Source organism: Taudactylus pleione, unplaced genomic scaffold (assembly GCF_031769625.1).
Source record: "Taudactylus pleione unplaced genomic scaffold, aTauple2 ptg002929l, whole genome shotgun sequence".
Taxonomy (NCBI): Eukaryota; Metazoa; Chordata; class Amphibia; order Anura; family Myobatrachidae; genus Taudactylus; species Taudactylus pleione.
Window position 1 is genome coordinate 122 of NW_028287296.1, and position 23,758 is coordinate 23,879.

The 23,758-nt window shown below is 50.4% G+C and overlaps 1 protein-coding gene across 1 annotated transcript; it reads left to right on the plus strand.

Annotated features, from left to right (window-relative positions):
• Nucleotides 1-822: 822 nt before the first annotated feature.
• Nucleotides 823-23,367, plus strand: LOC148431078 (nicotinate phosphoribosyltransferase-like; the record flags this gene model as incomplete). The annotated part of the gene is given in 13 exon segments (XM_088466362.1): nt 823-851; nt 853-951; nt 2,142-2,224; nt 2,306-2,436; nt 8,271-8,386; nt 8,478-8,677; nt 8,919-9,059; nt 9,744-9,828; nt 11,351-11,431; nt 11,611-11,713; nt 13,262-13,419; nt 17,083-17,196; nt 23,133-23,367. Coding segments are annotated over 13 exon segments (1,406 nt in total), but the record flags the coding sequence as incomplete, so codon positions are not given.
• Between the last annotated feature and the right edge of the window lie 391 nt (nt 23,368-23,758).

The following is a 23,758-nucleotide window of genomic DNA, read 5'->3' on the forward strand; positions in this document are numbered from 1 at the left end:
TTCTCCCCCCCAGCCTGTCACTGCCCCATCCTCCTCTCCCCCCAGCCTGTCACTGCCCCATCCTCCTCTCCCCCCCAGCCTGTCACTGCTTCATCCTCCTCTCCCCCCAGCCTGTCACTGCCCCATCCTCCTCTCCCCCCCAGCCTGTCACTGCCCCATCCTCCTCTCCCCCCCAGCCTGTCACTGCCCCATCCTCCTCTCCCCCCCAGCCTGTCACTGCCCCATCCTCCTCTCCCCCCCAGCCTGTCACTGCCCCATCCTCCTCTCCCCCCCAGCCTGTCACTGCCTCATCCTCCTCTCCCCCCAGCCTGTCACTGCCCCATCCTCCTCTCCCCCCCAGCCTGTCACTGCCCCATCCTCCTCTCCCCCCCAGCCTGTCACTGCCCCATCCTCCTCTCCCCCCCAGCCTGTCACTGCCCCATCCTCCTCTCCCCCCCCTGCCTGTCACTGCCCCATCCTCCTCTCCCCCCAGCCTGTCACTGCCCCATCCTCCTCTCCCCCCCCAGCCTGTCACTGCCCCATCCTCCTCTCACCACAGCCTAATGATGTTTAATGTGAACTTTTCAGATTAAACTCTGAACATACTGAATGGGTTTCCTCATTACATGTGGCTATATATCAGAGCCAGGCAGCCAGTGACGTGTGTCTATAGATGGAGCGTCCTCATTGTTGGCTTCTTGATTTGTCGGCTGTGACGTCTCATTGCTACATTTTATTCCCTAGGCTCCATCATTCCAAATTGTGCTGAATACATCCATGCTTTATCCATATATTGTTACCAGGCATATGTATGAACGCTGTGCTCTATCCTTCTCCCCTCAGACATCGATTACCTGCAGTCCGTCCTGCCTCCCCGCCGTGGAGAAGGGCTTCTTTGAATACTTGCAGACGGTGGATGCGTCAGAGGTCACAGTTATCTCCTGCCCGGAGGGATCAGTAGTGTTTCCTAGAGTAGGTATGGCCTGTGTTATTCTGCCACCAGCCCCTGGCATCTGATGTATGTGCATTGTCAGTCTGTCCTAGCCCTGAGCAGCTGCAGCGATTGTCCGTCAGTATGTCTTTACATCTATGGACAGGCGTAAATTTATATATATAATTTGCTTAGTCCCTGTGTCCGGACACACACTCTTTGAATTTGAATATCTCAGACTGATATTAATAAGATATTAATGTGATTCTTTTGCGACGGATTTCAATCAGCAATAAATTACAGAATTTGGAATAAAATTTGATGGGAAATAAAAAAATGACAAAAATCATAATAAATGTTCTTTTATAGCTAACCTTAAAATGTCAAGAAAAACTACCAGAACACAGAGCCGGAACAGTGACCCCGGGGAATTGGGATAGGGGTGACTGCGGCAGGCTGCTTTGCTTACGCACTACTGGTGGTCCACCCGAGTTCGGCTCCTGATTGGCCGTCTGGCTGCGTGGCGTAGCTATTACATAATAAGGGAGGGCACGCGGGCGGCACAACACGTGAGGCTGCTGCCGTAGGGGGCGCTCTTCCCTCACCTACTTTCTCCAACACGTCGATTCCAGGCTCACAACTCCCAGCCAATCAGCACTGGGTTTGCACCTCGAAAGCAACGCCTCCGGCAGCCGCTGATTGGAGGGGAGGCTGGGAGACGGTGAGGTGGAGTAACAGAGCATTATCATTTGCATCTATAGGGGGCTCCGCTTACAATACCCCCTGGAAACGGGCCATTTTGCTTCAAAGTCCATGGCCAAGTATATCATCGTACTTACAAATTGGCAAAATGTTACTTTAAAAAAAAAATCCCCCCAAACCATAAAAGGGTGTGGCTTAGCCGGTTATGTTTCACACAAATCTTTTATTACCCGATTCCGTCATATTAACATTATCTAGCAAAGAATTTTCCCTACGTATGTTCTGGGTTTAAATTGGCGAAATGTTCGCCACGGGCATACTAGTGATGGAATAAATTATATATAAGAAATTAAATATTGCTTTTAGTATAGACGCCTGTCGTCCTCAGTCGTGCTCTCCCTGTATGTATATTAGTATTTCTGGTGTCTCGTCTGTCATTACGATACCCCTGTACTTTATTACACGTTACCCCTGTACTTTATTACACGTTCCTCAGATTACAGGCCTCTCTGTATTTTCTCTCTGGCAGGAGCCGCTGATGAAGGTCAGGGGTCCTCTCCTGGTGGTGCAGCTTCTGGAGACCACGCTGCTCTGCTTGGTGAATTACGCCAGGTACGCTGTGCGCACTTTGCTCCAGGAATCCGCACGTCTCCTACGCACGGAATGACCTCTTCCTTTCCCTCTCTGTCTCAGCCTCGTTGCTACAAATGCCGCTCGTTTTCGCTTGGCTGCCGGACCAGATAAGAAGCTGCTGGAAATGGGCCTAAGGAGGGCCCAGGGCCCGGATGGAGGGCTGTCCGCCTCTAAATATACTTACGTAGGAGGTGAGTGCTACAGTCAGTGTCCTCAGCGCTTTTACTGTGTCTAGGGGGCGAGATTCGATCTGTGACCGCCGGCGTTGAGGAGAGTTTTGGAATTTAACTGAGGCTGGACCCTCATCTGTTACTAACTGGATGCAATCGGGAAGCCGGCTGACATTATACCGACAGCCGGCTTCCCGACTGTCATATCACGGCGAGGGTGAAATGACCGGCGTCTAGATGTAGACGCTGCTCATTTCACCGACGCCTGGCATCCCGATCGAAGGGATGCCGGGCGCCGCGAGCGGACAGCCGCGGGGGGAGGGGAGGGTTAGGTTTAGGGCTCCCGGGGGGGACTTAGATTTAGGCAGCGGGGAAGGGGGGGGGGTTAGGTTAGGCACTTAGATGAGGGATAGGGTAAGGCACTTGGGGGAGAGGTTATGGTAGTTCATACTTACCTGGGGACGATCGGGATTTCCAGCGCTGTCCGGCTGCCGCTGTCGGGATCTCTTCATCTGTCTGCCTGATGCTGCCGGGAATCGAACTGCCGGCCATGCGGTCGGCGGTATTACATACCGATTCCGTTCCTAACAGACTGACCCTGTGGGGAAAACGTTGGGTGAATCCGGTCACGTTGGTATTTTATTAAATGGGATTTTCAGTGTCCTGAGTAAGATCCGGTTTGTCAGGTTAGGGAGGACATAAAGTTCTGCTCTACTGTACCTGTCCCTGTCTTACAGCTGTCCCCACTATCCTGCTACTACTGCTCTCACCCTGCCCCCATCTCATCCCATCCTCTGCTCTCCTGTACTTGTCCCTGTCTTACAGCTGTCCCCACTATCCTGCTGCTACTGCTCTCACCCTGACCCCATCTCATCCCATCCTCTGCTCTCCTGTACTTGTCCCTGTCTTACATCTGTCCCCAATATCCTGCTACTACTGCTCTCACCCTGCCCCCATCTCATCCCATCCCCTGCTCTCCTGTACTTGTCCCTGTCTTACATCTGTCCCCAATATCCTGCTACTACTGCTCTCACCCTGCCCCATCTCATCCCATCCTCTGCTCTCCTGTACTTGTCCCTGTCTTACAGCTGTCCCCACTATCCTGCTGCTACTACTGCTCTCACCCTGCCCCCGTCTCATCCCATCCTCTGCTCTCCTGTACTTGTCCCTGTCTTACATCTGTCCCCACTATCCTGCTACTACTGCTCTCACCCTGCTCCATCTCATCCCATCCTCTGCTCTCCTGTACTTGTCCCTGTCTTACAGCTGTCCCCACTATCCTGCTACTACTGCTCTCACCCTGCCCCGTCTCATCCCATCCTCTGCTCTCCTGTACTTGTCCCTGTCTTACAGCTGTCCTCACTATCCTGCTACTACTGCTCTCACCCTGCCCCCGTCTCATCCCATCCTCTGCTCTCCTGTACTTGTCCCTGTCTTACAGCTGTCCTCACTATCCTGCTACTACTGCTCTCACCCTGCCCCCATCTCATCCCATCCTCTGCTCTCCTGTACTTGTCCCTGTCTTACATCTGTCCCCACTATCCTGCTACTACTGCTCTCACCCTGCCCCCGTCTCATCCCATCCTCTGCTCTTCTGTACTTGTCCCTGTCTTACAGCTGTCCTCACTATCCTGCTACTACTGCTCTCACCCTGCCCTCGTCTCATCCCATCCTCTGCTCTCCTGTACTTGTCCCTGTCTTACAGCTGTCCCCACTATCCTGCTACTACTGCTCTCACCCTGCCCCATCTCATCCCATCCTCTGCTCTTCTGTACTTGTCCCTGTCTTACAGCTGTCCCCACTATCCTGCTACTACTGCTCTCACCCTGCCCCCATCTCATCCCATCCTCTGCTCTCCTGTACTTGTCCCTGTCTTACATCTGTCCCCAATATCCTGCTACTACTGCTCTCACCCTGCCCCATCTCTTCCCATCCTCTGCTCTCCTGTACTTGTCCCTGTCTTACAGCTGTCCCCACTATCCTGCTGCTACTACTGCTCTCACCTTGCCCCATCTCATCCCATCCTCTGCTCTCCTGTACTTGTCCCTGTCTTACAGCTGTCCCCACTATCCTGCTACTACTGCTCTCACCCTGCCCCATCTCACCCCATCCTCTGCTCTCCTGTACTTGTCCCTGTCTTACAGCTGTCCTCACTATCCTGCTACTACTACTCTAACCCTGAGCCATCTCATCCCATCCTCTGCTCTCCTGTACTTGTCCCTGTCTTACAGCTGTCCCCACTATCCTGCTACTACTACTGCTCTCACCCTGCCCCGTCTCATCCCATCCCCTGCTCTCCTGTACTTGTCCCTGTCTTACAGCTGTCCCCACTATCCTGCTGCTACTACTGCTCTCACCCTGCCCCATCTCATCCCATCCTCTGCTCTCCTGTACTTGTCCCTGTCTTACAGCTGTCCCCACTATCCTGCTGCTACTACTGCTCTCACCCTGCCCCCGTCTCATCCCATCCTCTGCTCTCCTGTACTTGTCCCTGTCTTACATCTGTCCCCACTATCCTGCTACTACTGCTCTCACCCTGCTCCATCTCATCCCATCCTCTGCTCTCCTGTACTTGTCCCTGTCTTACAGCTGTCCCCACTATCCTGCTACTACTGCTCTCACCCTGCCCCGTCTCATCCCATCCTCTGCTCTCCTGTACTTGTCCCTGTCTTACAGCTGTCCTCACTATCCTGCTACTACTGCTCTCACCCTGCCCCCGTCTCATCCCATCCTCTGCTCTCCTGTACTTGTCCCTGTCTTACAGCTGTCCTCACTATCCTGCTACTACTGCTCTCACCCTGCCCCCGTCTCATCCCATCCTCTGCTCTTCTGTACTTGTCCCTGTCTTACAGCTGTCCTCACTATCCTGCTACTACTGCTCTCACCCTGCCCTCGTCTCATCCCATCCTCTGCTCTCCTGTACTTGTCCCTGTCTTACAGCTGTCCCCACTATCCTGCTACTACTGCTCTCACCCTGCCCCATCTCATCCCATCCTCTGCTCTTCTGTACTTGTCCCTGTCTTACAGCTGTCCCCACTATCCTGCTACTACTGCTCTCACCCTGCCCCCATCTCATCCCATCCTCTGCTCTCCTGTACTTGTCCCTGTCTTACATCTGTCCCCAATATCCTGCTACTACTGCTCTCACCCTGCCCCATCTCTTCCCATCCTCTGCTCTCCTGTACTTGTCCCTGTCTTACAGCTGTCCCCACTATCCTGCTGCTACTACTGCTCTCACCTTGCCCCATCTCATCCCATCCTCTGCTCTCCTGTACTTGTCCCTGTCTTACAGCTGTCCCCACTATCCTGCTACTACTGCTCTCACCCTGCCCCATCTCACCCCATCCTCTGCTCTCCTGTACTTGTCCCTGTCTTACAGCTGTCCTCACTATCCTGCTACTACTACTCTAACCCTGAGCCATCTCATCCCATCCTCTGCTCTCCTGTACTTGTCCCTGTCTTACAGCTGTCCCCACTATCCTGCTACTACTACTGCTCTCACCCTGCCCCGTCTCATCCCATCCCCTGCTCTCCTGTACTTGTCCCTGTCTTACAGCTGTCCCCACTATCCTGCTGCTACTACTGCTCTCACCCTGCCCCATCTCATCCCATCCTCTGCTCTCCTGTACTTGTCCCTGTCTTACAGCTGTCCCCACTATCCTGCTACTACTGCTCTCACCCTGCCCCGTCTCATCCCATCCTCTGCTCTCCTGTACTTGTCCCTGTCTTACAGCTGTCCTCACTATCCTGCTACTACTACTCTAACCCTGCCCCATCTCATCCCATCCTCTGCTCTCCTGTACTTGTCCCTGTCTTACAGCTGTCCCCACTATCCTGCTACTACTACTGCTCTCACCCTGCCCCATCTCATCCCATCCCCTGCTCTCCTGTACTTGTCCCTGTCTTACAGCTGTCCCCACTATCCTGCTGCTACTACTGCTCTCACCCTGCCCCATCTCATCCCATCCTCTGCTCTCCTGTACTTGTCCCTGTCTTACAGCTGTCCCCACTATCCTGCTGCTACTACTGCTCTCACCCTGCCCCATCTCATCCCATCCTCTGCTCTCCTGTACTTGTCCCTGTCTTACAGCTGTCCCCACTATCCTGCTACTACTACTCTCACCCTGCCCCGTCTCATCCCATCCTCTGCTCTCCTGTACTTGTCCCTGTCTTACAGCTGTCCCCACTATCCTGCTACTACTACTCTCACCCTGCCCCCATCTCATCCCATCCCCTGCTCTCCTGTACTTGTCCCTGTCTTACAGCTGTCCCCACTATCCTGCTACTACTACTGCTCTCACCCTGCCCCCGTCTCATCCCATCCTCTGCTCTCCTGTACTTGTCCCTGTCTTACAGCTGTCCCCAATATCCTGCTACTACTACTGCTGTCACCCTGCCCCCATCTCTTCCCATCCTCTGCTCTCCTGTACTTGTCCCTGTCTTACAGCTGTCCCCACTATCCTGCTACTACTGCTCTCACCCTGCCCCATCTCATCCCATCCTCTGCTCTCCTGTACTTGTCCCTGTCTTACATCTGTCCCCACTATCCTGCTACTACTACTGCTCTCACCCTGCCCCCATCTCATCCCATCCTCTGCTCTCCTGTACTTGTCCCTGTCTTACAGCTGTCCCCACTATCCTGCTACTACTACTACTCTCACCCTGCCCCCATCTCATCCCATCCTCTGCTCTCCTGTACTTGTCCCTGTCTTACAGCTGTCCCCACTATCCTGCTACTACTACTACTCTCACCCTGCCCCCGTCTCATCCCATCCTCTGCTCTCCTGTACTTGTCCCTGTCTTACATCTGTCCCCACTATCCTGCTACTACTACTACTCTCACCCTGCCCCCATCTCACCCCATCCTCTGCTCTCCTGTACTTGTCCCTGTCTTACAGCTGTCCCCACTATCCTGCTACTACTACTCTCACCCTGCCCCCGTCTCATCCCATCGTCTGCTCTCCTGTACTCGTCCCTGTCTTACAGCTGTCCCCACTATCCTGCTGCTACTGCTCTCACCCTGCCCCCATCTCATCCCATCCTCTGCTCTCCTGTACTTGTCCCTGTCTTACAGCTGTCCCCAATATCCTGCTACTACTGCTCTCACCCTGCCCCCGTCTCATCCCATCCTCTGCTCTCCTGTACTTGTCCCTGTCTTACAGCTGTCCCCACTATCCTGCTGCTACTGCTCTCACCCTGCCCCCATCTCATCCCATCCTCTGCTCTCCTGTACTTGTCCCTGTCTTACAGCTGTCCCCACTATCCTGCTGCTACTGCTCTCACCCTGCCCCCATCTCATCCCATCCTCTGCTCTCCTGTACTTGTCCCTGTCTTACATCTGTCCCCACTATCCTGCTACTACTGCTCTCACCCTGCCCCCATCTCATCCCATCCTCTGCTCTCCTGTACTTGTCCCTGTCTTACAGCTGTCCCCACTATCCTGCTACTACTGCTCTCACCCTGCCCCCATCTCATCCCATCCTCTGCTCTCCTGTACTTGTCCCTGTCTTACAGCTGTCCCCACTATCCTGCTGCTACTACTCTCACCCTGCCCCATCTCATCCCATCCTCTGCTCTCCTGTACTTGTCCCTGTCTTACAGCTGTCCCCACTATCCTGCTACTACTACTCTCACCCTGCCCCCATCTCATCCCATCCTCTGCCCCCTTGTGTCACCCAGCCTTTAGCTTGCTTCTAGCTTTGCTTTTCTAGACTACGCCTCTAGCACCGATCACGGTGGTCCCCAGCCACGCGCCTGCTTTTACTGCGTTACCACCTCCTCCCACCGCGCTTGTCTGTTTGCCTGAGATACCAGTATAACATTCCGCCTTCACCCCCATCTCTCTACCTTCCCAGGCTTTGACTGCACCAGTAATGTTCTGGCGGGTAAGCGCTTTGGGATTCCCGTGGCTGGCACCATGGCTCACTCTTATGTGTCCTCTTTCTCCGGCGCCAACGAATTACAGTGCCGGGTAAAGCTACCACCCAATCTTCATTACAACGCCACTGTTATTGTCATGCCTCTTCATTTGGTGACTCCCCCCCGCTTTTGTTTTTCCCCAGACTCTGCGGCCTGCAAACAAACAGGAGGAGGGGGACGTGGACCTCCTGGCGCTGTCTCAGACGTGGCTGGGGAAAGTGTGTCCGTTACTCAATATCCCCCCGCAAAGCGCAAATCCCGGTGAAATGGCAGCTTTCGTGTCCTACGCCATCGCTTTCCCTTACAACTTCATGGTAGTGGTGGACACCTACAGCGTGCTGATGTAAGACGCGGATGGGGGCACACAAAATGAATCCCTTTCGTGCTGGTTAATGTCGCCGCTCCACAGCTTCCTATTGGTCACTAACCGAACAATAACCGTATCAGAGAGCCCAGAGAAATAGCCGCCTTCATGTGTGTTGGTTGTGGCACCATAATGCTATATTATACTTTTATATGGCAGAGAGTGAATACAAATAATGTACTGAAAGTTTTTGAAATGAATCCTTTCCTCTTTTTTGCAGGAGTGGAGTTCCCAATTTTTGCGCGGTCGCCCTGGCCTTGCAGCAGCTGGGGTACAGGGCGGTAGGAGTACGGCTGGACAGCGGGGACTTGGCCAAACAGTCTTTAGACATCCGGAAGGTATTCCATCTGTGTGCGGGCCGGTGAGTACCCACCTGTGACTGATAGCGTACTGGTAGTGGCAACCGCTTCGTGTTTGGGGGAGGGGGAGAGAGACTCTGGGGGTCATTCAGAGTCGGTCGCAAGCGTTGATGGCTTCCAACCGACTTGATGTTGCCCCACTGGGTGTGCGCACGACGGAGCTGGCTCCGTCGTGTGCATGCGCGAGACCCGGCTAGCGACGGACGCTCCGTCGCTAGGGGTCTCGAGCTGAGTGACAGCTCGCCCAATTTGGGATGCAGGCAGGGGGCGTGCCTGCCCAAACGGAGGCGTTCCCGCCGGAACGCTTGCCGTTTGGGGGCGGTCCCACTGACATCATTGCTGATGTCAGTGGGGAGCTTCCAGCTCGATTAGAGCAGGAAGCTCCCTGGGGCTTACAAGTGCCGAGACCCAACCTTAGGGTCTGGTCGTAAGCCCCGATGGTCGCAAGAGCTGTGGTTGTTAACCCACAGCTTAGCGATCGACAAGGAGGCGGTCATTCAGGATGCAAGCGGCCGCCCTGATTCAGAGCGACCGCTTGCAACTAACGACCGCTTCTGAATGAGTTCTCCTGTCTGTGCTTTTTAATATTTTTAATCACAATCTGTACAAGGATGCGGTTCTGCAAGCTCATGGCACACACACAGCGGCCTCTGGCTCCTGCTTATTACAGCTCCTCTATTCTACAGATTTGAAGCTCCGTGTTTGGAAACGTTGTCCATCGCTATCAGTAACAACATCAGTGAGAAGAGTCTGAAGCTTCTGACAAAAGAGGTAAAGGTCCTGGTAGGCGTGTGATGCCCGTAGCACCCAACTGCTGCTCCTGAAACCTACAGAGCCCCGGTCCCGCTCTGGCCATACTCTCCTAGTATCTCCATGCTGTCCTAAGGAGCGTGTAACAGGAGCTCCGGCTCTCCCCTGTCTGTTTCTCCAGCCTGCCCGCTATTATTATCTGCACCCTACGGGCCCTGTGCTTCTATTAGCCCAGGTTATCCTTTAGGATACAATGGTTCCAGCCACCCTGCGGAAGGGTACTGCGAAGCTGGTTCATGGTCGGCATATGCTCCAAGGCCTTCTAATAGAAAATGGCGATTTGACTGAAATTGTTTCATATGTTCCAAGTTTGGTAAAAGATGCCATTTTTCAGTAATAGAAGATTTGTGCAGCAAATCACGGTCAGCATCTAGGATCATAGGAATATCTGCAGAAAGAGCCCTGTATGTGACGTGCCATAATGGGGAATAACAAGAATTGCATGTACAGACTATGGGGCATATTCAATTGGGTTCGAGGTTTGGCGAGGTAAAAACCTTGCGTCCAATTTTGGAATACCACGGGTATGCGCGCTCCCGATACCCGCGGTATCCAATTTAAAAAAAAAAATGGTTGCAGGGTTTTCAGCTCCCACGTTGCGAGAAATAAAATAATAATAAAAAAAATTCTTCACTTACCTAGCCGGGGGGCTCCAGTGGCCTCCGTGGCTCCCGGTGGCCTCTTCTCCATTTTCTCACTGGAGAGGGGGCTTCTGGGAGCCCCGGGGGCTGCTGGTCAGCTCCAGGGGCTGGTGGGAGGGGCAAGGGCTGCTGGAAGATGTAGTTCTCCCAGCGCCCATTCCGGGGGGGGGGGCCACACACACAACACTCATATACACACATACACAAACACACACACACACTGACATACTCACCCTGCAGCAGAGGACCCGGCTTCCGACGCTGGATGAAGAAGATGATGCAGAAGGTGAGTAATTATGGACTAATTAAGCTAATTGGTTACTTCCAATTGCTTAATTAGTTCTCGGGGGGGGGTGCCGCCAGGGTCCCAGAGCAAGTCCCTGTGGTTTAACGATTTTAGGAAAAATCACACTTGCTCTGGAGGTGCGTGGAAAAAAACCTTCCAGGGCACAAAAATGCAGAAAACACGCAGCTAATGGAATAGAAAAAATCCCGCACCAGCAGGTAAAACCTCACAGGTGCTGGATTTTTGCTATTCACGCACCCAGTTGAATATGCCCCCTATGGGGTAAATAAACTAAGCACCAGGTTTTGCTATTAACATCGTTGTCACTATGAATTCTGGCTCAAATTCGCAGAGAAGCCGCAGCTTAGTAAATTTACCCCGATATCGTTAACCCAAAGCAAGTGGGCAGGCCGTCTCTCACATTCTAAGTAACAAATATGTTTTATTTAATTTTCTGATCTACAACATGAGGATTACTGTGCCCTATACAAAGGGTCTAGAATGGTGCTGGTTAAAATCCTCTTTTGTAACGTGTCCTTTATGTTCTCTGTGGCAGAAGAACGAGGTGAATGTGGTCGGCATTGGTACACACCTGGTGACGTGTCCCCTTCAGTCTTCGCTGGGCTGCGTCTACAAGGTCAGATATTCTCCTCCTGTGCTCCAGACACGGGATCGTTTTCTCCAGTTGGACCCTCTGTAGAAAGAAGTAACCATATTAACTATTATTGTAAATGTCTAAAATTAAATCTGAACCTGACCCCCTTCATCTACACCCCCACTCCCCTTCATCCCTGTAACTGTGCGGTGTCCTTGCAGCTGGTACAGGTGAATGACCAACCATGCATGAAGGTCACAGAGGACCAGAAGAAGACCACAATCCCAGGGAGCAAGGCTGTGTACAGGCTGTATGATGGGGGCGGTGAGTGGGCACTGACCTTCCTGTGTTTAGTCATTGCGTGCTGCCAGGTGTCTGTTCCCCAGCATCCTCGGTGCACTTTTGACGTTTATTTTGCGACTTAGGGCCGTATTCAGTTAGGCTGCGAAAAGCTGTTTTCGACGATACTTCATCGCCGGTGACATAATTTTCGCAGTTTTCACTTATCCCCGTATTCAATTTGTCCGACTTTTCGCCGGTGCGAAAAGTCAGTGAATGAGACCCTGCGAAAAAATATCACCTATGAATTGGGGTTTTGGGGTACAAACTTCCAAAAACCACCCTGCACCCCTTGGACAGTCCCCCAAAGGTATTCTGTGTCAAAAAAAAATGTCAAAAGTACAACCGGACACCCCAAAAAAGGTACTTTCATTTTGGGGGCAAAAAAAAAATTTTGGGGACAAACTTCTAAACTAGCGAAATATACTCAGGGGGGTCCCCAAGTACGCCCCAGGTGTTTTCTTTATTGCAGGTGGTTGCGGCAGGTGTATTTTTCACGATTTTTTAAAACCTTGCATTAGCCAATTTCAAATATGCTTGCACCCCTTATCATGTACCCCAAATTTGATGGAACTACTTATTTTGCCAGAAAAAAGTTGCTAAATGCTATTCTTCACCACTTTCTTAAAAACGCAAAACAGCAGCTATTGAGACCGTATAAAGACCACACATAACTTTACCAGGGATATTCGGGGGTACCCATAGTGAACCCCCATGTCAGACCATCTTTTGGGGGGTGTCAGGCTAATTTCCTCAAAAATGACAGGACTTTTCGCTGATTTGAAATTGAATAGGGGGATACGCGGAACGAGTGCGATACTTTTTCGACCCTGAAACCAGCGATGACGGCGAAAAGGACTTTTCGCTCCAAATTGAATATGCCCCTAAACATCACTGAGCTTCACAAATCTTCTATTATGTTATCCGGAGGTGATTTCATACTGTGGGCCTAATTCAGTAAGGATCGCAGCTGCGAAATCGCACGAAATGCAGCTGCGAAAATATGCTAATGCTTGTCACCGCTCAGCCAGCATAAAGACGCCCACTGCTGCTTTCTCGTTTCTGTCCAACCTCGCCTTCCTGCGTATTCATTGGTACCATCGACGCACATCGGCCCGTCACACACATTTACAGCAGGTCTGGACAACTGCAGAAATTAGAAATCGCGTTGCACGCAGGCTGCGTATGTAATCGCAGTGGATAATTTATGCACGCCCATGTAATGACGTTCTAATGGACAGGCACGCCTGCGTTTCTCCAGCCTCTCCCCCCGTCACCACCCCCAAACTCACTCTGAGATGGATTCCTCTGTGCGTGCACGATCGCAGTGCGTAATGGCTAACGATCGCTCGATCTGCGTACGTAGTTGCATTTGCGATCGCTGCTGGATCAGGCCGTGTGTCCCTACAAGCGTTGGGTGTGTTCAGTCTATTTGTGGCTCCTGATAGTTCACATACTGTATCCTCTCTCATTACGCTCACAAAGAGTATTGTCGGTCTTGTCGCACTGCGCTGATGTTCCTTCCATTACTAGATAACATGTTACTGGACCTCCTGGCACTAGAGGATGAGCCCCCTCCTGAGGTTGGGAGGGAGGTGAAAATCTATGAATTGGGCAAAAACGCAGAAAGTGAGACTGTGACCCCTATCAGAGCGGCGCTCCTCCACCGACTCTACTTTCAGGACGGACAGGTAAAATCACCGCCATTTGTCCATATGTAAGTGGCACGTTATTATATCCAGTATATGATACACAGTACAGGGGCCACAAGTCTCCGTTCTGTCTTTGGGAAAGTCCATGGTTATTATGACCCTTTCCTACTGCACATGTTAAACTCTTCCTTAGATCAGGATTGCAGTACAGAAGGATTAGATGAGGGCTTGAAAACCACACCGTGAGCTACTGGAAACACACTGCAGAAAATATTACAGTGATCGGTCATGCGTGTAAATTACATAGAGACAATATAGTCCTATAGAACTGGGTGAAGAACACACCAAACGGAGCCTGAAAAGTATTCTCTGCAACCACAGTAGGGGATCAGTCTGGATCACAAGCTGCTGATTCATTCACCGTACAAACTGTGATAACATCCTCTCCTATAAAGCCAATCGTCTAATATTAGCAATTACCCAAGATCCTGACTCATATTAGAAGTAGGATTGACATTTGGGGGTAAATTTACTAAGGCTCGAGTTTGTGTGAGTTTGCAAACTCCACGTGATTTTTTTCATCTGGCAAATTTGCTAAAGACAAACTCGAGTGAGTTTGAAGTGAGTTCTCTTTTTTCACTGTTAAAACTCATGTGAGTTTGCAAACTCGAAAAAATTCACCATCGGCCAAAATAGGAAGTACTTTAGATGGAAAAGATGCAACTGGCAAATTTACTAAGAATCGAGGTTCCAATCTAGTGCGAGATTGTAGCAAACCTCATGTGAAATAGAAGTTTTAAACACTCATCTCCTGAGCTACGAGTTTGGCTGAAACATACACAAATCATAGTGATTTGTGTATGTTTTTTTTTTAACTTGTTTAAGTAGGGTTATTTACTTAAAAATAAAAATTACGTGAAGTTCCCCCCCCCAAAAAAAAGGCTAACCAGCCCCGGACTTGCCAGCCTGTCCTGGTGCCTAAAATTATGGGGAACAAAACGTGTAGGCTTCCACCGTAAATTAGGCACCAGCACAAGGCTGCAGGGCCAGTCCTGGTTTTAATTATAGGGGTAAAAAATTTGCATAGGGGTACCCCTAAAATTAAAACCAGCACTGGACCCTTTCTAGCGGGGGACTGATGCCACAGCCAGGGGAGGCCATTCACAAGGCCCCCCAGTCGCAGCATAAGCCCTGACCGCTAGTCAGCCCAGGCCAGGGATCCCTGGGGAGTTGGGGACACCCCTGGCCTAGGCTGATAGCCCGCAATCCCCGCCACCCGTGGGTGGTTGGTTGATAGTGTAGGTGTAGTGTTAAAAATTTAATTTACAACATTGTCTTTACAGTAAAACTGCAGGTCCCAGCAAGCCTCCCCACCATGCTGGTACTTGGAGACCCACAAAAAAAAAAAAAAAAGCTCCGGGCTTGAGCTATAATTAGTGTCGGGCGGCCAGCCAATCAGAGTCGGCTTCCATTAGCGGCCGCTTATTGGCTGGAACCTACATGGAGGAGCCGCTCATTGGCTAAGCCCACATGGGTCCTAGCCAATGAGCGGCCGCTTCTGGAAGCCACCGCTCATTGGCTGGCCGCCCGGCACTTTTAATAGCTCAAGCCCAGAGCTGTCATTAGCGATACTGTAACAATATGCAGTAGCGTCTTGTTACAGTGTGTCCGGGGCCCTATTTGGATTACTGCGGAGAACATCGTGGGACAAAAGATGAGTATTGGATCTTTTTTTACAGGTACTTCCATTGAATACTTTACGTTGAGAAGGGGACGTGAACTTCTTGAAGAAGGTGAGTATGTGTGTGTGTGTGTGTATGTATGTATGTAATAAAACTTTATTTTCACGGTGTGTGTGTCTTGTTTTTTTTTTTTTTTTTACACATTTCGTTACAAGTGAACTGCAGGTACCAGTGGCCCCTTAATGCCCCGCAGGCTGGTACTTGTGGTTCTCCAAGTACCAGCATGCGGGGGAGGCTTGCTGGGACCTGCAGTTCTACTGTAAAGACAATGTTGTTAATTAAATTTTTAACACTACACCTACACTATCAACCCACCGCCCAGGGGTGGCGGAGATAGCCCCAGGCTTATCAGCCTAGGGCAGGGGTGCCCTGGAGAGGGTGACCCCTTTATTGGAGGGGTCCCCAACTCCCCAGGGATCTCTGGCCTGGGCTGACTAGCAGTCAGGGCTGATGCTGCAGCTGGGGGGCCTGGTGAATGGGCTCCCTTGGCTGTGGCATCAGCCCCTCGCTAGAAAGGGTCCAGTGCTGGCTTTAATTTTAGGGGTACAGCTACGCAAATTTTTTACCCCTATAATTAAAACCAGGACTGGCCCTGCATGCAGCCTGGTGCTGGTACCTAATTTACGGTGGAACCCTATTCGTTTTGTTGCCCGTCATTTTAGGTACCAGGACAGGCTGGCAAGTCCAGGGCTGGTTAATCTATAGGGGGGGGGGGGACCCCTTGTCATTTTTAATTATTTAACCTGTTTTTACAGGTCTTAACACACAAGCAGCTTACACATATCTCACTGATACAGTATGTGCAGGCTGCTAGCTCGGGTGAGTTTGGTAGAGAGAAAACACTGCAATTTCGGGTGAGTAATCTCATCTATTTGCGAGTTTGAGAAGGGAAAACTCACCCGAGTTTTGGTGATGCAAAGTTAGTTTAAAAACTAAAAAACTCGAATCTTAGTAAATTTACCCCTTAGTGTGTACTAGATTATTTTGGGCAGATCAGAACCAACCTAAATACATATGCTGAGTTGGGGAGCGCAGGGTCTATTAGGTGGGTTCATATTTCAAATCAGTAGGTTTACAGGTATGTGTTTTCCAGGCAAAGGAAATCTGACTCTCTACCAGAGGTTCCCAAACGAGGCTCCCTAACCGTTCAGGTTATAGAGATATCAATGCTAGACCACAGGTGACTTAATTAGTACCTCAGTCAATTTGATTTAACCACCTGTGCTCAACCATGGATATCTCTAAAACCTGAACTGTTAGAGAAGCCTTGAGGACCACATTTTGGAACCTCTACTCTATACCATAGCAGGTTTTTTTCCGTATTTTATGGGCATCATTGTAGGCAGATACAGGGTACCGCCATGGGTGCAGTACCCTGTATCTGGGTGCACCAGTTTATCCGAGTGACCCTTTTTGTCCATTTCCGGCATGTCATGTGCTCCCATATATTACCAGAATTTCATTCCAACCAGACTGGACAGATAATCTTATAGTGCAGAGGTTCCCAAACGCCGCCTTTACAGTCCAGGTTTTAAAGCTATCCATGCTTGAGCACAGGTGACTTAATTAGTGCCTCTGTCAATTTGATTTAACCATCTGGATTCAAGCATAGATGGCCTCAAAACCTGGACTGTAATGGCAGAGTTATTGTATACCTAGCTTTAGATTTGCGAGGGGGGTTTCCAAACCCGCATCTAAATTCCAGTGTAAGACTGAAGCTGTCCAGCGTCTGTGGGCTACATGCAAACTTCATACATGTATTCGCACCTTTTACAGTGCAACATGGTTTGTACAGATGCAGTTACTTCCTTTTATTAGGTGTAATGTAACCATCAGCTTTATACAGTTGTTATAATTTATACTGTACAGTGTAGGCCATATAATTTGCACCTTGTTCTTTAGCCAGCTACAATTCTAGCCGACAGTCTGATAGTTCTGCACCATTGTTGTATGATTTCAGATCATCGGCAGTCCATCCCTTCCAAGCCTGGCAGAGGTCCGCTCTTATGCCCAGGGTTGTCTTGCCGCCCTCAGTGACCTGCATCGGCACTTGGATGACCCACAGCCTTATCCGGTAAGTTTTGTTACTGGAACACTAAGCTTCATCTTAAAATGGTGCAAAATATCAGGGACAATTCAGTAATACAGCATCAGGGGCAGTGTGGAAGGTGCGTGTTTAGGCCTGATCATAAAAACCATCCTCACATCATCCAATGCTTTTGTTGTAGAGAACTATACATTAAGGGGAAAAGGAGAGTTCTGGTAAAACTTGCCTTGGTTAACTCTTTCTTCGTAGTCCACAGGGAGACATTGGGGTGTAGGTGGGACCTGGAGGACCAGACACCAACAGCAAAGCTTTTCAATCGGAGGATGCTCCGGTCCTTCCCCTTATACCCCACCTACAGCCTGAGGGCACTTCAGTTTTGTTAACAAGCCCAAGGCAGGAGCAGGATATGAGAGAAGGAAGACTGGTACACTGAGGAATCACACTCACACACAGAGAATGAAACAAGTGACCATGCGAAGAAACCCATAGAAGCCAGGTGTGTCAGGACGGGTGCATTGTGGACCCTATGGACTTCGAAGAAAGAGAGTTAACCAAGGTAAGTTTTACCATAACGCTCATTTTCTTCTTCAGGGTCCATAGGGCTCCACAGGGAGACATTGGGGATGTCCCAAAGTCGTTGTTCAAGGGCAGGAACGCTCCTGAGCTGATAGGAGAACCCTATGCCTGAAGGGAGCATCCTGAGAGGCAAATGTATCAAAGGCATAAAACCTAAGAAAGGTGTGGACAGAAGACCAGGTGGCCGCCTTGCATAGCTGTTCAGCAGAGGCGCCACGCTGGGTTGCCCATGAGGGACCCACAGAGAGAGTAGAATGAGCAAAGATAGTAGTCGGCACAAGAAGCCTGTGAAATAGTTATGTGAATCCTTCTGGCCAGAGTCTGTTTGTTAGCTGGCCATCCCTTCTTGTGGAAACCATATAGGGCAAAGAGGGAGTCCAATTTCCTGATGGAACTAGTATGGTCCACGTATATCTTCACAGCACGGATCCAATGAGGCCTCAGCTGGCAAGAGGTCTGGTGAATGAAATGCTGGAACCACAATTTCCTCATTCAGGTGGAAGCGAGAAACCACCTTGGGAAGGAAACCTGAGCGTGTACGAAAAACAGCCCTGTCCTGATGAAATTATTAAAAAGGGGGAGCGACATGAAAGCTCCCCTGAATCTGATACCCTACGGGCAGATGCTATAGCCAGAAGAAACTTCGCAGCGAGCCACTTGACATTCACTGATTCCAGTGGTTCGAATGGAGGTTCCTGAAGTGCTTGGAGTGCCACTGACATCCCATGGAGCCACAGGATGGACAAAGGGAGGTCGTATACGTAGAACACCTTGCATGAAGGTGTGAACATCCGGTATAGTAGCAGTTATGCACTGAAACCAGATAGGCAAAGCAGAGACCTGTCCTTTCAGGGAAGCTAGGTGGAGGCCTAGATCCAGTCCAGCCTGAAGAAGGGCAAGAATTTGAGAAAACCTTAAAGACTTGTGGGTCATAGTTTCTTGGAGCACACCATTGGAAATACAATCCTGGTTGAGGCTGGTTTACGTGCTCTGAGCATGATCTGGACTACAGAACTGGAGAAACCCTAACCCGTTAGGAGGGATGTCTCAAGACCCAAGCCGTTAAAGACAGACAGGCTAGGTCCGGATGATGACATGGGCCCTGGAACAACAAGTCTACTCGTAGAGGAAGTTGAAGAGGAATGTCTGCAGAAAGCCTCTGAAGATCGGAGTACTAATGACATCTGGGCTAAGCCGGAGCTATGAACAGGACTGTGCCCCCCTCCTGTCTGAACTTTCTAAGCACTCGAGGAAGTAGGGATATTGGAGGCAAGAGATATGCCAAATGGAAGTTTCATTTCATTGACAATGCTATGAAGGCCGCGTTTGGGTCCTGTGTTCTGGCTCCATAAATTGGATTTTTTTTTTTATGCTTCTTGAGGCCATGAGATCCACTTCTGGAAGACCCCATTTGTCCACCAAATGCTGAAAGACTTCTGGATGTAGAGATCATTCTCCTGCATGAGAATACCCAGGATGAACACTGCAGAGATGTCCGGGAGATTGCGTTCGGCCCATGTGAGAATGCAGGACACTTCTGTCATTACTGACTGACTTCAAGTGCCCCCTTGGTGATTGAGGTAAGCCACAGCCGTGGCGTTGTCAGACTGTACTTGTACTGGCCTGTTTTTCAGAATGTTCTGAGCCAGAGTGAGAGCTTGAGAGCTCTGTAGATGGCTCGTAGTTCCAGGATGTTGATTGGTAACACTGCCTCAACTGGGGACCATCGGTCCTGGAAGGAGTGTTGTCCGGTTACTGCGCCCCACCCTCGGAGGCTTGCGTCCATGGTGAGGAGAGTCCAGTCCGGGATCTAAAAAGGGACGACCCTTGTTCAAATGGGAAGTCTGTAGTCACCAGGCTAGGGACAGGCAAACCTCTGGGGGGAGGCTCATCATCTGGGATTTGAGCAGACGATGTAGCCTGTTCCACCTGGAGAGGATCAGGTGTTGTAGGGGCCTGGAGTGATAGTGGACAAACTCCACCATGTCGAAGGTGGATACCATTGATCCCAAGGCCTGCATTGCAGAGTGAATTGACACTTGGCGATTGTGGAGCAGTTTGCGCTGGATTGCTGAAATCTTGTCCGCCGTTGGGAAGATTCTCTGAAGTCGAGAGTCCAGGAGGGCTCACAAATGTACCATCCTTTGAGATGGTGTTACGGAAGATATTTTACAGTTGATCAGGCAACCGTGCATTTGAAGAAAGGCAATGATTACCTGTAGATGGCAGTGAAGACTCTGGGGAGCTGGCCAACAGCAAGAGATAGTCCAAGTATGGAACCAGTCTGATCCCTTGACGATGAAGAGAGGTCGCCATAACTGCCATGATCTTGTTAAAGACCCTGGGGGCCTTTGAAAGGCCAAACGGCAGAGCCTGAAATTGGTAATGTTGCTGTAGTATAGCAAACTGGAGATATTGTTGATGAGAAGGTGCTATAGGTACATGTAGGTAAGTGTCCTGAATGTCTAGAGATACCATAAATTCCCCAAGCTCCATAGCTAGGATAAAGGAATGGAGGGTTTCCATACAAAACTTGGGCTTCTGAATTAAGAAAAGGGTAGAATAATAGCCCTTGCTCCGTTGTGAGGAGGGAACCCAAATTATTACTCCTGAATTCAGTAAATACTGACTGGCTTTTTGGAGCAGTAGGGCCTTGGTTGGGTCCGATGGAGGTCCTGTGCAAAAGAACTGTTGGGGGATCGCCTCAGGAATGAGAGGGCGTATCTGTGGGAGACCATTTCTCACCCAGGCATCTGACGTGGTTTGATGCCAAACCTAGGCGAATTGACGAAGTCAGCCTCCCACCATGGGAGCCCTCAGGGAGAGGACCGCCCCGTCAGGCTTGTCCTCAGACTTGCAGGTGGACATCTAGTAGCCCAGGCCTGTTTGGCCTTAGGCTTGGAGGCCTTGGCTGACGTCTGGTGCCATGGAAAAAAATTGACCTTTGGCTTTTCCTTGAGGGTGAAAGGATGACTCTCAATGGCTTTCGCCACCCAGGCCGTAGCCCCATCAGGACGAGTAATAGCTCCTGTAAGAGGGTAAATAGATAGACGTATAGAAGCTTGTCATCAATCTGTAGTTTCCTTCAAGGAGGTAGCAGTGTGAATGGGTAAGGTGGCATTTTTAACCAAACAAGTTATATGAGAACCCACTGCTGGGGGAACGTCCCATTTAGTGCAATCAATAGCTGGAAGAGGGTAAAAGGAACTGAATCGTTTTGGGAATTGAAACCTTTTACCAGGCATGATCCATGCTTCACTCATGTGATCAGATAGCTGGTCTGGTTGAGGGAACTCTGGTAAAACTTTCTTTTGTAATTTAAAAAGTGCCTTGTTTTTCTAAGGAGCAGGTTCATCCTCTTTAATTTGTAAAATGGATTTTACAGCTCTAACAAAAGCAGGTGTATCTAGCTTAGAGGGTGACTCCTCTTCTCCAGAGATGGCATCAGAGTGAGAGAGGTCTGGCTGCCTCCCCAGATGATATGTCAGAATCTGATAACCGAGTGGATAACAGAGCCCGTTTAGAGAGTTTAGTAGGTAAACGCTTTTCCTTGTGTAACAGTTGCTGTAGAAGTAGCAGCCAAACTGTGTACTGAGGTAGACAGCATGTATGCCCATGGGGGAGGCAAAGGATTTGCAGGGAGTACCTGCTGTGGCCATCGCATAGGGGGAGCCACTAAGAGGACCACTCTCTGTTCTGAAATTTTTGCCAGCATTTGTGAAATTGCCGCCCAGGGAGGGTCCTGAGGGGGAGAGACACCGGGGTTGAGGGACCAGGGGCTATGTAGTAATTAGTGCAAAGTCCATCCCCCCGCCCCCCCCCCGTGCAAACACGCTATATATGACCCAATATCATATGAAACAGCGCTATATATGGCACTACATAGTATGCAACAGCGTTAAAGATGACAGCATGTAGTATGCAACAGCGCTATATATGGCACAAGGTAATGTGCAACAGCGCTATATATATACATACATACATAAAAGGTAGCACAATATAGTGTGCAACTGCACTGCTGGTAACCCCCCTGGAGTGACAGCGCTTTATAAGGCACAAGTTACTTGCAAAAGTGGTACACCTGATACCAGAGAGCGTGCAACCGCGTTAGATATGGCACCATGTAGTGTGCAACGCGGTGTCAAGTATGTGATAGCTCTCACAAATGTGAGGCACAATGACCCTCTATACCTTAGTATGACAGGGTACGTAGAAGAAAGGGATAGTTATAACTGACAGTATAGAAAAGGAGAAGTTAGCGCTAGCACAAGTCACATACAAATCAGAAAGAAAAATCAAATTTTCTACAATGGGCACTAATAATCAACTACACAGAGCACAGTGGCTGGTGGGAAAAGGCGCTGTATGGTCTGGCTTTTAGGAGAGGTGCACAGGGAGACTGGACCCAGCGATTCCCGGAGACCCGCTTGCCTAAAATGGCTGCCGTGTGTCTCTGAGGGGATGGAGGAGCAGCCCAGGGAACATCAGGACGGCAGTAAAATAGAGCCCTGAGCTGGGGGAGGGGCTGCAGAGAGAGCGCCTTTTTTCCCCTGGCTGACGGTAACCACCAGGTCACCTGGCCTTAATAATATGCCTCTGCACCAGTAGGCTAATGCCCCGGTGGTCTACTGGAGTAGTAGGCTGCCTCCCCAGTGTCCACATCAACGCCTCCGGTCTGTCTCCGGAGACTGGTTGCAAGACTGCACTATTATTCGGGTCCCCGCGAACAGGGTTCCACCTTACCTGTCCCCTGGATTCCGGGCTGCAGCCTGGGGGTCCGGGGAGCTTGCTAGCTAGTCCCCCTCGGAGCCCCGCCGGGTGTACCTAGCGCAGGCTTGGAGTCACAGCGCCGCGGAGGGGTGTTGGGGTGGCAGCGCAGATGCCCGAAGGACAGTCTGGTGCTCCATACCCTTCTCGTAGAAATAAAAATGAAATAAGTGAAAATATAAGCTTGGGCTGCATAAGACTGCACCGTTATAATGGTGGTCCAGCTCCTCGCCGGACACCAACGAAATTGAAGTACCCTCGCAGGCTATAGGGGGGGGGGAAGGACCGGAGCATCCTGGGATTGAAAGGCTTTGCTGTTGATGTCCGGTCCTCCAGGTCCCACCTACATCCCAATGTCTCCCTGTGGAGCCCTATGGACCCTGAAGAAAAAATAACGATGTTTAGGTTACTTAGTATAAAGGGTATATTCTAGTACAGTGGTGGTGAACCCTGGCACTCCAGCTGCTCTGGGACTGCATATCCCAGCATGCCCTGCCACAGTTTTAGCACTCCCTAATAGCAAAACTCTGGCAGTGCATGCTGGGATCTGTCGTCAGTGCCAGGTTTCACCACCACTGTTCTAGTACCTTATTTATGTGACTTCTCTTCCCTCTGTACAGGTTGCAGTGAGTGAGAAGCTCCATTGTCTGCTGTCCACTATCAGACAGAATAGGCACCTGCAGTGAGTCCGGCCCACACAGTAATCAGTGCACCAGCAATCATGACCCCACAGGAGAAGATGACCATACACGCTTCCATTACTTCATACTGCTTATAATCTACACACTACCTTTAACTCTACTTTTTATAATGTGGTCTACAAACAAACAGTATAAATAAAGGCAATTTAATATATGTGAGAGTATCTGCATGGTTAAGGTTCCCAGTATAGTCATGAATAAAACCACTGACCTGGCGGTCCAGAATTATGGCTGCAGTTACCAGGACTGTGCATTGTACTAACGTTTCACAAGGACCAGTGTCTAAAGTGATGCCAGCATGGCACTGTGAGGGGAGCATCAGTAAGAGGCTCCCCTCACAGTGCCATGACTGGGAGATCTGCATCAATATGAAAGGTGGTGACTAACGGCACTGTGAGGAGAGCATCAGTAAGAGGCACTTACCCCAGGACTGGGAGATCTGCATCAATATGAAAGGCGGTGACTAATGGTGCTGTGAGGGGAGCATCAGTAAGAGGCACCTACCCCAGGACTGGGAGATCTGTATCAATATGAAAGGCGGTGAC